Source organism: Amphiprion ocellaris, chromosome 3 (genome assembly GCF_022539595.1).
Source record: "Amphiprion ocellaris isolate individual 3 ecotype Okinawa chromosome 3, ASM2253959v1, whole genome shotgun sequence".
Classification (NCBI taxonomy): Eukaryota; Metazoa; Chordata; class Actinopteri; family Pomacentridae; genus Amphiprion; species Amphiprion ocellaris.
In genome coordinates this window covers 5933155-5949808 of record NC_072768.1, presented here as the reverse complement: position 1 = coordinate 5949808, position 16654 = coordinate 5933155, and the positions used below count along the sequence as shown (strand labels likewise).

Genomic DNA, 16654 nt, shown 5'->3' with positions numbered 1-16654 from the left:
GGTGTCACTCCTTCACTCCATTTCCCACGGTTATCCACAATTCTTTTATCTTTTGTTATGTGCTACTATCACACCTTTGCTCTTTGCAGTTGTTTGCCAGACTCCTTGACTCAATTACCCTTTGTTCTGTTGTCTTACCCTCTGTCACTGATTAGCAACTATACGCAAATTAACCTTTATTCACCTTAGTAGTTGCATACAGCCCCCTCCCTACCCTTTGATCCATCCTCTGACATCCCTATAAAGATGCAGACCCATACTCTGTGTCGGTAAATCCACCGTATTACCGGAAATACCAATAAAACACAGCACTACAACAAACTTCGAAGGACTGAGGGTGAAATTTCTTCAACAATATACAAGCAAGTACATGCTGTTCCCTTACATTTACTACATTTGTCATTTTGACGGCAGCACTATATCTGCAGCTTTATGGAAGTGTACTGTATAATAAATGCTTGCTAAATTAAACAGCAATTGTCCTTTGAGTATGTTTCAGGCGTTTTCATGCTGGAACGATGCCATTGCTATCTTTCAAAATGGCTGTCTTTGTCTCATTCTTTGTTTCCTGTGCTAACATGTTCTCGTATCACAACCCTGGTGCCATGGAAACCAAACTTCCTCTTATGTGTGAGCAATGTAGCCACTTGCGTTTTCCAGTCATGCCATTCATTCGCTCCCTTTTGTCTTCACACATACGGAGCACATCAGTGAGTGAACACCACATTCCAGCGTGTCTATTTCTATGCACATTTATTTCATTCATGACTTTACAAATGTTTTCAGCGATATGTTTCTTCTTTTTTTGTTGTTAATTTGTCATAAAACCTTCCTAATCTAGTACATTTGCTACTTCTCGTCAAAACAAATTATAGAAAAGCAAAAAAAAGGGATGAAATCAGAAACAAAAATCTGTTTGCCATCACTGTATATAATTCAGCTTTATACTGAAAACCAGGCAGAAAAAACAATCGCGGTCACACAGGGAATAATATTGATATGACACAATGTATGATATATTTTACTGATGAGAAGGTCAGTAGAAAAACTGCAGCATTTTGTTTACATGTATGAATGTACAGAGCAACTGGCACACGAGGCTTCAGCAAGCACACAAGCTTCATTCATCACAACCCCCTCCCTCGGGAGAACACAGACAGTGTTGTCACAGTCTCTGTTTTTCTATGAAGAAACCTTTAACATGTGTTTACAGCACACGGTGCCCCCTTTATCTTATGTGCTATTGAATCCGATATCTACATCTAAGCTTCTGTCACTCACTTATCAAAAGATTTTGCTTAAATTTGCATCCAAAAATGGTTAATGTGCTATAGATTCATTCCAGTTCTCTCTTTTGCGCTTTCTTTATTTCCCTAATCATTGTACACACTGTGTATATAGTATGTATACATCATTATTAGAACTTTTCTTATCCTCAGGATATCATCACCACATTGCCAACCCAATATAAATGTCATATTAACTGACTTCAGTGGTGCAAAAAAAGTGCACAATTTAGGATGCTATACATCAAGTTGATTCTTACAATATCCATTCACAATCATTTACCTCTGAGGCACAGTTTCTAATTAAATAACTCCCCCAAAATGGACACATTCCTTTACTCAAAAGAGACACAAAGCCCCTTATCTACCAAAAAAACAAAAAAAGCACTGGCAGCTATTGCTAAGTTTTTTTCAAAACATATACTTTATATACAAAGACCAAGAAAAAGGGGATCAAAGCTGCATAAATTAAAGAAGTGACACCCCCAGTTTGCTTGAAAATGGAAAAACCCAAATTCCAGTTCACAGGCAATGTCTGAACTATACACAAGGCAACAACAAGAAGCCAACGGAACAAACAAAATTAAATACACAGAAAACACCAAGAAGGAATTTTTGCTTAAAAACTTTTTTTTCTTCTTCTAGAATTTCAGATGAAATAAATCAGTTCTCCTTGGTGATTTGTTATTATTCCCCACTTAGGCTGAACAGTCTGACGTTTTTGGATCCAACAAATCAATGAAGGGAGAATAATTTGTAAAATCACCCACCATTAAAACCCACTCAGCCCCATTGTCGACACAGCTTATAAATTCACAAACACATGAACTGACACAAAACACATTCCCACGCCCTGCTGACCACCATCCAGCCCCTAACTAACCCGGTAGACAAACAAAATGCTGCACATGTTGGTTTTTAAAAAGACCTGGTCTCACTGAGAGGCTTCAGAGCCAATACAACGCTGTGTACCTCAGTGGAGACAGTCTCCCTAAATAACACACCTGGTGTCCATTCAGTGCTGGAAAGCAGTTTACAACCCCAGCGTTTGGAGCCCCCAACCCCCACCTGCCTACTCTCCCGACTCATCTTCCTCACTCTCCTCCCTCCTTATGCCAACTCTTTCCTGTCTGTCCTCACGCCAGCTGCTCTTTATCTGTCGACTCCTCTAATGTGATGACGGTGAACTCCTCGGTGTTGCCGTTCTCCTGGATCTTCTCCTTGTTCATGAGAGTCACCATTTCTTGCTCCCTCTCCTGGTTGTGTGAGCTGGAGGCCGAGGCTGCTGCCCCGTTGCCCTCGCCGCCATCTTTGGATGTGATCATGAGGGTTTGCTGCCTGCCGCACCAGCTGCAGAAGCACATGCAGACACATTTTTGAGGAAAATATGTACTACGTCAATATATAATTGAGGGACTTTTGATGTCCAAGGAGCTATATCTTGCATGCATTTTTATTAGGAGTAAAAAAAAAAAGTTTTTTTTATGTCTGTTATGATCATGTCTTTACAAATTCCATAATTATTTATTATGGAAACAATCACTTATTAATATAAAATGTCTGGATATCGCTAAAGTGTCAATTAAATAACCATCTGAATTTAATAACAACCACCTTCTAATCAGCTAAACAATAATAAAATGAACTTATTCAAAAATTGTTTTGATTGTGTTCTTTTTATTAAGTTGAGATAATCATGACGGATATTTCATTTTTGGCAATATAACTGTAAATGTCTGATAAATTGTATTATTATTCTCCTGCACAATATTGTTTATGTATTAAGAAGACATTGTAGTCCTGCAGTGCCACCTTGAGGTCTGTTCCGCTTTTATTTTGTTAAGCGCGCGTTTCTTCTTCTTCTGCGGTTTTTGTGACGCCGAACTTCCTGTTTCTTTGTCTAAACCGTCGGAGAAACGCTCTGAACAGCGACGTGTGTGTATATCGAGCAGGAGAGCATGCTAGCTGATGGCTAACACTTAAATTAGCGTCCTTGGAACGGCGGAATGAGGTATGAAAATGTTAAATATGCATTATTATCAGATTAGTTGCGTTTATTTGTATTGGATGTAAACATGATTTTTATGTGAATTGTTTGTGATACTACAGTGAAGCATTTTGTATTCTGTTTAATTCTGTAGTTTTCACGGTGCTTATGGTACACGGTGCTGCTCGAGAGTGAGAATAAATCCACACCCGTTTGAAACTGCGTCTTGCTGAGTGAATCCAAGGGGCCGCTACAATAACTAAGTTCCTCATTACAAAAACACCTCTCAAGGAAGTGTGCTAATTCCAGATCACATGACCTGCTCCACATGATGTCATTTCCTTCTGAAGAAAAGACTGGTAAGTCTCCAAGGCTTTCTGTTCGGTTATTTCATATAAAGTAGTGTGTGAGTCAAGTGTGGATTTATGGCATGTCCACAGGTTTACTACAATATTTTTATAAATAAATTTCAATTTTACTCAATTGTATGTATACTATTTAGAAGAATCTTTCTGTAAAAACGCCATGTGGTGTTTGGTTATAGGTGGCCATGTTGATTTCAGGCCTGAAAACAGCAAAAATATCAGCTATGAATCCTGTCAACTATGGTACAAAAAGTCCCGCAATTATATATTGACCCTACTGTTTACGGCTTAATTTGCACATTAAGACAGAGAAATTGTGTGTAATAGACAGTAATCAAAGTCATACCTTTTTCTTTTGGCGACAGCTGCACATACAAGGAGAATAGCAGCAACTGCCACAATCACCCCAATAATGACCAGCCAGTCTAGAGGGAGAATCAAGAAATAAGAATCACTGCAAATCCAAAAAGGAGTGCACTTTTCCCAACACTATCTTATTTAACTGCACTTCAGGGAATGTGAGGTATAGGTGAAGTTGCTCACTTGATGAACCGCCGCTCTCGTCTTTGTTATTTCCGGGTGCAACGTCGCCCATGACCCTTCCTTTGCCATTAGGTCGCTGCTGTGGAGCTAAAATACAATCAAACAAAAAAAAAAAACGTACATTTTAATCATCTTAGAGGAAGCTGTTCACTGTTAAATTAAACACACAAATGCTCTCTAAAAATAAAGCTATTGAAAGCATTGTCATTCAGTTTAAAATATCTGAAATTCTATTTGAATTTTCTCATGTTTGTGAGGCTGCAGGCACTAAATAAAATCACAAGAAAGTTGCTTTTCATTTGTTATGATCTGTTGTATGAGCTGAACTTTTATTTTGTAGGACTGTTATTTTTATTGAAATAAAACTAAAGGTCAAAAGGGTTTGGCTTAACTCCAACTTAATGTTTCAGTGCCTTAAGCTTTGTGCATTCAGTATGTTCCCATAATAAACTGATAAATCCACTCCACAGCTCAAACTAACACAAGGGGGCGTCCTATGTTCTAAAAGTTACTCCAGTCCTCCCCAAACCTGTTGCATCTGATGTCAGAATGTGCTGTTTGTAAAGCATGTTTTCATATATTATAAATGCAAATTAACATAAGCTTTCTACTCTAGTATGTTGTGGGATATAAGGCAATAACACAGTAACAGGAAGATTGTGATATTTTGCAGTTCAAAAAATATAACAATAAAGCTGAATAGGCACTCCTTTTCTTTTATAGAACTACTAGAAGAAAAAGAGGGTCTAATTGATTTCATGGCTATGATGCAGGAATTCGTTATCATTGTTGAGTTTTACATAAGCCTGAATACTGAAGTGAGAGCCTAATCATCTACACATCTCTATTTGTGCTTTGTAGCAGTTTGTCTTGCTGTGTGTTTTTCTTACGGTCTGATTTGGCAACATCTCCGTCTGACTCTATTTTCTCATTGGGTCGCTCATTTATAATGGAGGGTTTTGCTTCCTCTGGAGCTCCGACAGGGGCCGTTGGAGAGATACCGTCATCCCCAGAGACAGGTGGCTGCATTCCAGATCCAGCAGCCAGGTCGAAGTCTCCAGTAGGAAAAATGGGTCCCACGCTGCTGTTCTCGCCCCTTCCAAAGGAGTCTTCCTTTACAGGAAGATCCTTCGTTGGGTCTTCTGGCTCCTCTGTCCTCACCTCTGTGGTAACGCCAGTGGCTGATGGAGTTGCAGCTTCTTCCTCCTCCCCAGGAGCCCCTTCCCCAGGGGCTGCTGTTGTGTGACCAGCCTCACTCTCAGTGGCGTCCTCGGGTTGAGATTTTGGAGTCGTCTCCGGTCCCTCCTCGCCTTCTGCTGGTGTCAGAGCCTCAGGCTGTGCTGAGGGCTCAGCTGATTGGAAAACAGACGAGGTCATGCATGATTAAAGTCACGCATGAGTACAGCCAAGCCAAGTCATTTACATGGCACATTTACAACAGCTACTGAGCCAAAACGGTTTAATAATCCATGAATACAATTAAGTTAAACCCTACAGTATTATTTATTTTAATTTACCAGAGTAATTCAAGTACTGTGGTTAAAATTATTATTATTATTATTATTATTATTATTATTATTATTATTATTATTATTATTATTATTATTTCTAACCAGATTAATAAAATCCGAAAATATTAACATTAGTGCAAGGTTTAGACCCTGGACAATATTATAGAAAATACTAATTAATGTCTACAATACAATATACTCAACATACAAAACTTGTAGCTTTTTATATATTTTGTAAGCAATCAACCATCTTTTAAAAAGAAAAACTGACAGTATCTATCATGCCTTACAGCCTAATTACATTCCCTTTGGGGATTTAAATCTTTTGCTTTTGTAATCTAATCTTATCGCACAGTGACAATTAGTTTTTGTGCTAAGTTACAGTGCAAAGTTACACAAAATGGCTGAGTGACTTTTCCAGTAAAGCTGAACTGTTCACAGTGCTGTAGTCAGTCATTCCTCATACAGTGCTGCATAATATAGTTTAAATAGGTAGAGCTAAATTACTGAACAGTCCTTTGACAGGATCATGTCTGAATGTGACCCAAATTATTCTCATTGCTCACAGTATTTGTTTTAGTACAAGGTTTTAGTGTAACATTTTACATTTTTTCACATCCCCATGTAAATGTGTACATAGTAATTTATTTTAGCATTTTGCCTTAACGAATCATAATTTTTTTTGTAATTCTGTCCTTTGCAGAATAATCCACAAACTAATAGCCGTAATGAGGCCATGTTAAATTCTAACACTGCTAATGAATGGTTTGACTGTTGTACTTAGAGCTGAAACAGGATACTCAGTGGCTGGGACCTTTTATGAGCACTCATTGCCATAAAAAGTAACCTCACTCGGTGGTTTTTTGTTCAGCCGAATAGAATTTGGGTTAACCACATGTCCCGCCTCAGGTATCATCACTAGGAGCTGAGAGTTGACTGTTGACTACACAGAGATGAGGTCATTTGGTAACTAGACTGACTTGTTCTAAGAGGTTTCCTTTACTCTATTTACAGGTCAGAAAATTATATAATCCTGCAAAATAATCTTTCCTGTTAGCTTAATGATTGACGTCATATAAAATACATCATCTTCCTGCTTTGGTGTCCGTTCACTGTATATTGGTGTTTACATTTTGAATGTTAAATGTATGAGAAGGTGAATGAGCATAGTGCACTGACCTGGTTCGTCTGAGGGTAACTGTTCATTTATTGTAAATGCTTTCGAACAGTTCTTCTCAGGCCCATCTGACACATGGAGGAACAGGAAGACAACGTTACCAAAACAGAAGCAAATCACAAAGTCCATGCAAAAACGAACGTGAATTTATATGGCAATTTGTGTAGCAGCATTTCACTGTGCAGATCAAGTGTGAGTATTTCCTGTGGGTAAAGTCACCTGTTTCATCATAGCAGTAGGCATCATATCGATCTCCTTCTTCTATGCGTGAATGAGTAATCAACCCAGTCATGTTCTTTGCGCAGTTCTCGTGTGGTGTGTGTCTGAGGATGGCAGTGCTCCCATTGTTGTTCCAGCCGTTCCTGAACGGACATAAGAAATATTAGAAGCTGTAAACATTTGCTGAAACGGAAAGGAATCCGTCTCCAAGTTGCCAAGTCTAAGGCCATTACATCACTAAACAGCTGGTGGTTTCCTTTACTGTATTTGGAAGTGCGATGGTTACCAAGTGCACGTGAATTTCAAGTTATGTTAGAGGATTTCACACTGATTAGTGTAACAGTGTATATGTAATTAAATAATTCCACTTGCTACAGTTTGGTCGTATTTGTTGTTGGCTCGGTGGCGCCCTCTCTGGAGCTGTGGTGTGCGGCTGGCGTTGATGGCACGCTGTCAGTTCTGGAGAGACGTGCATGAGAAATAAACGGCAAAACAAAAAGACACGGCCTTCCGACTTTTCTGTTCAAACAAAAATAAAATACACAGCGCAGAGTCGAGGGGTTTGAATCAGCCAGATTAATTAGATAATTAGATCAGTCATAGTTGGTAGAACTGTGGCTTTGCTGCGAGATGATGGGTGGCTGCCACTGAAAGTGATAAGTCCTTCTGAGAGGCCTGTCGCTCTGAGGCGAAACGCGAAACTGGCTGATGTGTATCTTTGTGGGGCACTGGAAAATTTCAGCGATCCTGGAGATATCAGTGACCCACAGCACAGTGTGCAGCAAAATGTGCAACTATCAACGACTAGCCCTGTCTGTTGCCATGACGAGCAGAGCCTAGTCTCTGCGATCTCCACACTGCCTGACCGTCCTGTGCGTAATGAACCAGCCAAGCTGTCACACCGCACTCGGTGTTGCGCAACATTGGACTGCCTGACATAGACATTGATTCATGTGAAGTGTCACCTGCTTGCAAAGAAAGACTTGCTCACTTAATTGGAGAGTTTCAGTCCATCTTTTCTAGGGACAAGTTGGATTGTGTTAAGGCTACTGGATGCCTTCATCGGATTCGAGTTGTGGATGAGAAACCCTTTCGCTTACCATGCCGGAGGATACCGCCTACTCAGTATGAGAAACTGAGACAGGTGTTGGATGAGATGGAGGAGCGAGAAATCATCAGGAAGTCCAGCAGCGAGTTTGCATCACCTTTGGTGCTTGCTTGGAAGAAATCAGGTGATATGAGGGTCTGTAATGATTTCCGCTGGCTTAATGCTTGAACCATCAAGGATGCTCACCCTCTACCCCATCCAGCTGATGCTCTGGCAGCTTTGGGTGGTAATGCCTATTTTCTCGACCATGGACCTCACGTCGGGTTACTATAACGTTGAGGTGCATGAAGCAGACAGAAAGTATACAGCATTCACGTCCCCTTTTGGGTTGTATGAGTATAATCGTATGCCCCAGGGACTGTGCAATAGTCCAGCAAACTTTATGAGGATGATGTTAAGCATTTTTGGTGACCAGAATTTTCTCAGTCTGTTGTGCTATCTAGATGATGTTCTGGTGTTTGCACCCATAGAAGACCTGGCTTTGGAGCGGTTAGAGATGGTTTTTCAGCGGTTCAGGGCTCATAACCTCAAGCTTGCCCCAAAGAAATGCCTTTTCCTGCAGAAGTCAGTGAGATTTCTTTCTAGTCGAGGGGTTTGAACCAGCCAGCGACCGAGTGTCACTGTACATGGTTACATTAGCACTGAAGAAGATGAAAAACATGCAGACTAAAAAGATATGAGAGGGGCCAATTCATAACAAAATCTTTAGGAATTGGGCTCGAAACCGTAAATGTTTCATTGTAAAGTGGTAGTTCTAAGTTTTATGAACTACAGCTGAAAACAAAACCAAACATTGCATTTAACAGGCTTTAGAAAACTTCAAAAAATTTTTCAAAAAAGCAAATATTCACAGCAATTAGTTGAAGTAATTATTCGATAAAGACTTGTAGTTTCACCTGCAGGTTTCCATGTTCTTCTCATAAGCCTGCTTGAGTTGATCCAGACTTGCCAAGGTGCTTGAGAGCTGTTCGCACACCTTAAAAGCCATGCTGAAAGTCAGGGAGTGACGACTTGCACCTTCGACTAGAAACACCCCGGCATAGCTGCAGCTGCGGCTGTTCACTACAAGAAAACACAGAGAAATATGGAATATGTTAAAAAGGATTTCTCAATTAGATACAATATATGGAGAGTGATTAATTTTGGGTCACTTCAAAAGTCAGTAACATGGAACCATAGTGGAAGAAACAAGAGTTTAGATAACTAATGGCTACAGAGGGAATACAGTGTATTATGATGAAATGGAAGAGTGTTCTAGTCAGTTGAGGACAAATCTAGTACCTGAAAGAAAACCCAGTAAGTCAAAGCTTAATTTATAACAAGCAGATGCAGATTCATATTGCTTTTGACATAATACAAATGGCAGGGGTGCAGATGCTGTGGCTCACACATTTGAATCTGGTATTTGCTCTGGTGGAATCAATATGAGACAAACAGTCCACCAGCTGAGGGTTCGGTCAATAATTTAGATGAGTTCTTTACTGTGCATGGATTTTTCGCCAACAGAATAGAGATCGAGAGTTTTTGTAGCTTCCTTTTACCTGTCAAGACAACGCGATGATGCTCATGAATGTTCTCACCACTATAATAAGTGGATTAAGCAAAATCTTTATTTATACGGGTGTGGTGTGCATCTCATGTCAGTATTCAGTGTGTCAGTGAGTCACGAGATGACTGGTTAGTCAGATGAGTTTTCTGAGAGACAACCACAGTACTTTACTGAGACAGACAGTACACTCATCTACACTGCTCAGCCCTCAGGCCTTAAAGATTTCAGCCAAAGATTTCATCCCAGTCTTGTTTTGTTTGGTTGGCATGACATCAGGAAGAAAAAAAAGTTTGGATGAATATATTCCTTTTATGCAGTCTATTGCATGCTTGCAATTCTTCTCTCTGGGTAATTAAGTTTCTTTTTTTATGTTCAGTTTTCTGTGTCTTGTTTTGGGTAAGTCATGTGAAGAATTCTGACTGGTTTAACCAACTTCCGAAGTCCAAGAGATAGTGAGAGCAGCAGGGAAGAAACAAAATCAGCACCCTAACATGCTCGCACAAAAAATGCTAACATACAGATGCAGGGGAAAAAGCATATCTCTGTGAGCAATGGAACCAACTGAAGGACCAGATTTCAGAAACTGACGATGCCATTAAGAGAGTATAAGCATTCCATTCAGTGTTATCTGCTGGACTAATTGAACATGTTGGCTAATTAGCTTTGCTAAGCCAGGTATACAGCTTAGCATGTTTGTATGTGTGATAGCTTGGTGTGTTAACATGCCAACACTGGCTAATTATTATAAGCACAAAGTGTAGCAGAGGTTGATGTAAACATTCTTTGTTTTTCATACATTTGGTCACAAACCAAAGATCAACAAAGTGAATCATCTTTATTGGGACATTTGTTTCTGAGCCCAAATTTCATGATAGTTCTTCCAATAATTGTGGACATATTTCCCTCAAAGTGGCAAATCTGAATGTTATAGTGGCAATAATTTTTTAAAAAGTCATTAGGATTCATCATCTGGGAACAATAACTGTTTGCACCAAATTTTGTGCAAATCCATCTGGTAGCTATTCAGATAATATTAATATTAATATTTATAATAAGTGGAAACTTTGACTTGCTGGAGTTGGGAAAAAACATTTCCAAGATCATTCTGATTCACTGTTTGTTGTTTTCTCTAATTTTAGAGCCAGAAATGTCAACCTGAGGGTGGCGCTAGAGTCAAAGTTAGGCGATTACCAAACTCATTAGGATTGGTCCTCTGGGTAACATAAATGTCCGAACCCAATTTCATCCCAGTCTTGTTTTGTCATAGAGATTCTTCAGTTTGGACCACAGTGTTGGACTGATAGACCAACACTTCCAGTCACAGAATCATGCTGCTAACATGGCTAAAATACTAACAGTTAACTATGTTTGTTGGTCATGGCACATGGGCAAAAGTTATAAGCAATACTATTAATTGATGAAATGGATATTCTGTATCATATTGGTATTTTTCCTCATTCTTTTCAAATATAGTCTTTCGTGAACAAAGTTGGGAAGTCAAATTTAAATTAAACACAAAACTATAAATCTACAATCGTAAAAATAAAATCGTATATATTTTTTCAGTTTAGACAGTTCCCGACCTTATGTAAATGCTGCTTTTGTGCAAAAAAATTTACACAAAATTAAACACACAAATTTAATAATTGAAACATACGACCTAGAAAGGAAGACTGTTGCCCTTGACTCCTTTTTAGAAGGTTTAGTATCCGGTTATTTCTTTTTGTGATGCTAATTATTTCCTCAAACTTGATGGCCACCTTTGCAAAACTGAGTATATCACATATTGTATGTATCGGGAGTCGTGTTAAGGCCTTAGTAGATAGGCTGTGTCAGAATAAAGATGACAGTTTTGAAACAAAAGGTGCTAAAGTTTTTAGTCAGCAGCTTAAAAAAAAAACATTATTGCTGAAGTGTCATCCAAACATTGCAATGGGATTCATATGATGGGATGAGTCATATTACCAGGAGCCAGATTATATATGTGCAGGTGCATCCTCCTCCAGTCAGTGGGTTTAATAATGGATAGCACCTAACGAAGAAGAATGATCTATTTATATTACAAATTACTCATCACTATTAATTAGAAAATGTAATTATTAAGTAACATTATTAATAAATATTTTGATGAATACCCGAATTAGGTATAAACTATACATATATATCTGTATATCTACTCTTGGAGTAACAGTTGTCAGGAGTCCCAATATGCATTGTTAAAATTGTATAAATGTATGAGCTGCTCACCCATAAAATCTATAAAGCATTAGTTTCAGTTAACAGCAGCAGTGCAGAGAGTTGTGTGTCTGCTTCAGTGACATTTTGCAGGTGAAGCAGACCTCTAAAGAAGACCTCTAAAACAGGCTCTTTGTTTATCCTGATATTAACATGTGTCTAAACCTCATAAAGACCAGACTACTTATTAATGTATAAGAAGCTAATTAAGCAAACTTTGCTTATGGACACACTTTAATAACCCTTTCTAATTAGGCATATTTCCAAGGTTGCAAGACAAAAATCAGTTTTAATACTGTTTTTAAATAATTTATAAATGCTTACTAGGCAACCAAGGGGAGAATCATGTCCTCCTTGAATTAGTCTTGTTTTTTGAAGTGGTTCTTTGTGTAGTATTCAGTGCTGGGACTTTCATTGTATTTGGCTTTCATACAAGAGTTTAATATTAACTCAAGCCTACAAGAGGAGTCTATGTAGTGATGGGCCTTGGGTGGCACAGTCTGCTGCTACTTGGTCACAAGTGCACAATGTGCCCCATAGTGTCTGTGTCATGTGAGTCCATTTGCTTAAGTTTGCTTGAGATCCTTCGGGAAAATGACTTTCTGACATGGAAATGAAAACAAAAATGCAAAGTAGCAGGCTTAGCAACCGTGCAGAAGAGCGAGGAGTGGTTTGTGTACACACAGTGACCACTCCTTTGAAGAGCCCATGCGCAGCTCACATATGGACTCCACACAAAAAGACTGCGACGGTTGGATTTGGCAACATGTCAGTTTTAGAATTGAAACACCTGGGGCTTTTCCTGCTGTAAACAGGTGAGCGTTTGCACTGAGAATAAAACACAGACACCACCTGGGAAGAGTCTTGCAATGTAACCAGGGACAGACTACCCTCCCACTCAATATTTACTCTGGACTTTGTTTCCATGGTGATCTTTGTAACCCTAAAACATTTTTTTTTTTTTTTTAAATTTTGTGCATGAAAATCTTTGTCTATTGGAAATTATCTGAAAGTTCCATTGTCTGACGGTTGCAAATTTCAAGGGAAATCAGCAAGACGCCATAAAAATCGCCATCAACACCTTGACTATTTGAACAGCAAACTGACGTCCTATCAGATAGCCCTGAGTAAAATGATAGAATGCAGCTGAGACTCACACTCACACCACAAACACCACAGATGCAATGTGAAGATTTATTGAAATGTACACTGTCCATGCACAAAAAACCCCCACAAAACACACATATCTGCTTGTCTGTTTGGTGCTCACTTCAGTGTGCTACCATGGTGACGGATGCCCGGGTTGTGAAAGAGGTCTTAATCACACTGCAGCATCAGACAGGAAAAGAGCACACATAACATGCAGTGTGGATGGCTGAGCTTTCTGCTACCTCAAAAGAAGTCTAGATAATGAGTTAAAATATCTAACCTTCAGCTACAGCTAGTACACAGATTCCACTGGAACACTCACAGGTCTCCTCGAGGTCGAATAAAGCGAGCAGCCCCAGTGCTTAGAATGTGGAAGAAAATTACAGGAACCAATCCACAAAACTAACAGAAAAAACAGACTTTTTTTCTTATTAGCTGCAGATAAAGAACTCTGCACTGTTGTGAAAACCTGTAAAGCAGGTTCCTTGACAATGATATACTAATTAAGCGCAATGCTTTCACACTGTAATGTAATCTAATACATTTATTTGTCTTGCAATCGGCACCATGTTGGACAGAAGTGAAAGGAGCACTATGGTCGCTTTGCAGAGAAGGGAAGACGAAGCAAACACACTGTTTAGCAACCAACTATACAGATTTGTAACATTGCATCCTGAACTTGACATTGCAGCATGTCAGTAAAAAATGAACTACTGAGATGAGGAAAAAAACATACAGTATATTGATTCTGGGTTTATCCTAGATGATTACATACCAAATTTGTTTTGTGTACATTTGTAGCCATGTTTATCTCCTTGCTTTGGAGAAAGATGACTTCTAAAAACACGAGATAGGACAAAAAAAAAAAAAAAAAAGCCCACCCACTTTTCCACTGGCTGTTATGAGTAAACAGAGCACTAGAAACAGCAGGAAGTTGAGCATTCTGCTGTCAGTGGCAGTTAGGCAACGAAAGCCAGTGCCAACACTTGTATTGCAAAGCAGTTTCATTTCATTGCTTGTCTCTGTTTCCCTCTCTCTCTCTCTCTCTCTCTTTCACACACACACACCTGCAAGAACTTCAACACATGCTGCCACATGGGACTGTGTCCTTCACGGTGTAGGGGCGAAAAAAAAAATAGACAACAGTTCTGGCCTTGCAAACCTGCCCAGAGAGATCAAAGGGAGCACAGCTTACCATCAGCGAGCTGAAAGGGACTCTGACATGAATCTGAGGAGTGATCATTAGTATGCAGAGGGAACAGTCATGGGTGTCTTTATACAGTCCAGAAGCCCGTTATGCCAAAGCACTGACTCTCCCAAAGGCTCCATTGTCACCTAATGGAGTTGAAACCAAGGAGACTGCAATGTCTGGGTGTGCAGAGCCCGAGAGAAAGGGAGCCGTAACACAGCGTCTTGCCAAAACCGCCAGCTGCTCTAGAAGTAATTGACAAGCCTGACTCTCCACTCTGGCTTCACTTTCTTTTCTCCCTCTCTCTCATTTTGCCTTGTTTTCTCTCATTACTCTCTGTTTGTCTTTTATATGCCAGTAATAAAGTACAATTTACCCCCCGCATACAGGTGCGCAAACAGACAGGCAGATCACAGACGCATAAACTCAACAACACACTTCGATAATGTCTTCGCCAAGCACAACAAGATGCAGAACCCTGATGTTAATAATGCACACTTGGCTCATGGCTTATTTTTATCTTCTTATCTACATTTTCTCTTGTCTTCCTCAGACGCACTTTACAGATAATGTTCGCTTTCAAGTTTGGTCACGCTTGAACAGAGAAGCGACTGTGTCTATCCTGCTGCTACCGTAACACCTTTTTAGCCATAGTTCATCAGCTGGCCTCGGACAGAAACCTTCCTGCCATCGCTCCCACAATGCTCCAGTGTCCTGCATTATCACGCTTGAGTGAAGTAGCTCTGTCAGCAGACATGTCTCTCCCTCCACCGGTCACAACAAAGGTCCACCGGGCCAGTGGGACATGTGAAAGACAAGATCTGGTGGAAATATGTTGGTGTGCACACACACACATTACTTGAAGGTCGTGCAAGGGCTCTTACCATCTGATTTGCCCTCTAAAGTGTTATTTCCTTTCTCGCCTTCTGTCTTCCACCACCTCCACCTACTGTGTTCCTTTCTGAAAGCAGGTAAGCATCTTCTTCGTTTTCTTTTTCAAATAAAACAACAAGCAGATGTGCTCTCCGCCCCCCCAACTTTCGCCTTCACCTTAAACCTATCTGAATTCAGAAAGAAAGTTTCAGTTAACTCAAACAGATGATCTGTAACAGGAAACCTGGCCTCCAACATTCCTTTCAAACACTCAGAATTGAAAATAAAGAGGAGTGAAGTGGAAATGGCACTCTTTAAAACGCTTCATGCACAGAAGAATTTCTTTGACTGACTGTTCGGGTTAATACTGCTGTCAGACTGACACATTTTCCAGTAGAAAAATGCATCTTTTAAACACAAGGTGCAGATATTTTCTTTAATATCTGTTCTTTGTTGTCATTCTTCATGCAAGATGTTTTATGTGACTCTTTTCAATGGAATTATTTGAAACTTTGGGAACTGAGCTGCAGTCAGAAGGTTAGCATACACAATAGAAGAAGAAGAAGTTAAAGATCTGTTCTAGTTTTCTTCAGACAATCTGAAGTTAACTACAATTCTATGTTATATATTGATTGTATAATCCATCAAACAGCAATGTAAAACATGACAGTTTTAAGCTAATTGCCCCTCCCTTCAGCTCCACGCTTAACATATAAGACTAATATCAATCTCCATCTTCATCTAACTCAGAAAGAAGGCCAATTACTTCTGGAGATGTCCAACTATTAATCAAAAGTAGCAGTGATGCTGTTTTTTCTAATTCATTTAGCCAATACTGCATCCGGCTTGCAAAATGATGGAATGAGGAACCTATGTTTTTACTGCAACATGTACATTTCAGTCCCCTTGTGCTTAAAAGGCCAGGATAGTTCACTGTCATGCCTAAGGACAGTGACTCTGGAGTCTGGTGCAGGGTGATGGGTGTAGTGTTTCCCAGCAGTGCAAAGATTTTGGTGTATGTTAGGAGGAAAAGCAGATGGAGAGGAGTCAAGCTTGGGAGGCTGAAACTCCAAAGGTTTTAAAAAGGGATTTAAAGCTTTAACATCATACAAGGTGACAGACAAAAGTGGGTGAAAGACCATATAAGACCAGTTCAGCCAGTGTAGAAGGCACATGGTAACGGACAGGAAGTAAGAGGAGGAAAGGGCTTATACAAGATATTGGTGCCGGGCCATTCTGCTTCAGGGTGGTTGGTTTGTAGCAGAGGGTACACTGGTAGAGGAGGCAAACACGTGTCTGAAAGTACTCGGAGCCTGTACAGGCACAAGCCCTCTTTGTCAGGGCTCAGTCCATGGGGCCTTTGACCACCCCTCACCTTGAAACATGACACGAGCGCATGTAGGAGGGGTTGCTAAACCGAGGAGGCGAATGCGACCGCATTTGCACGAAGCCCTGTGGGCAAG

General features: G+C 39.9%; 1 protein-coding gene and 1 long non-coding RNA gene across 2 annotated transcripts in view; one reads left to right on the top strand and one right to left on the bottom strand.

Annotated features, from left to right (window-relative positions):
* Positions 1 to 736: 736 nt before the first annotated feature.
* The window catches only part of cd44b (CD44 molecule (Indian blood group) b), a 24830-nt gene continuing 8912 nt past the window's right edge, over positions 737 to 16654 (bottom strand). Inside the window, exons 3-9 of the mRNA XM_023263230.3 lie at positions 9093 to 9258; positions 7089 to 7231; positions 6872 to 6937; positions 5072 to 5533; positions 4182 to 4268; positions 3985 to 4063; positions 737 to 2636 (exon numbers count right to left, since the gene is read on the bottom strand). Coding sequence (XP_023118998.2) covers positions 2423 to 2636; positions 3985 to 4063; positions 4182 to 4268; positions 5072 to 5533; positions 6872 to 6937; positions 7089 to 7231; positions 9093 to 9258 — 1217 coding nt within the window. The 3' untranslated portion in view covers positions 737 to 2422. The remainder of the gene's footprint in view (positions 2637 to 3984; positions 4064 to 4181; positions 4269 to 5071; positions 5534 to 6871; positions 6938 to 7088; positions 7232 to 9092; positions 9259 to 16654) is intronic.
* On the top strand, positions 3187 to 7587 carry LOC129348592 (uncharacterized). Its single transcript, XR_008601184.1, has 3 exons — positions 3187 to 3297; positions 3428 to 3632; positions 5156 to 7587. It is a non-coding gene; the product is annotated as an uncharacterized LOC129348592 (long non-coding RNA).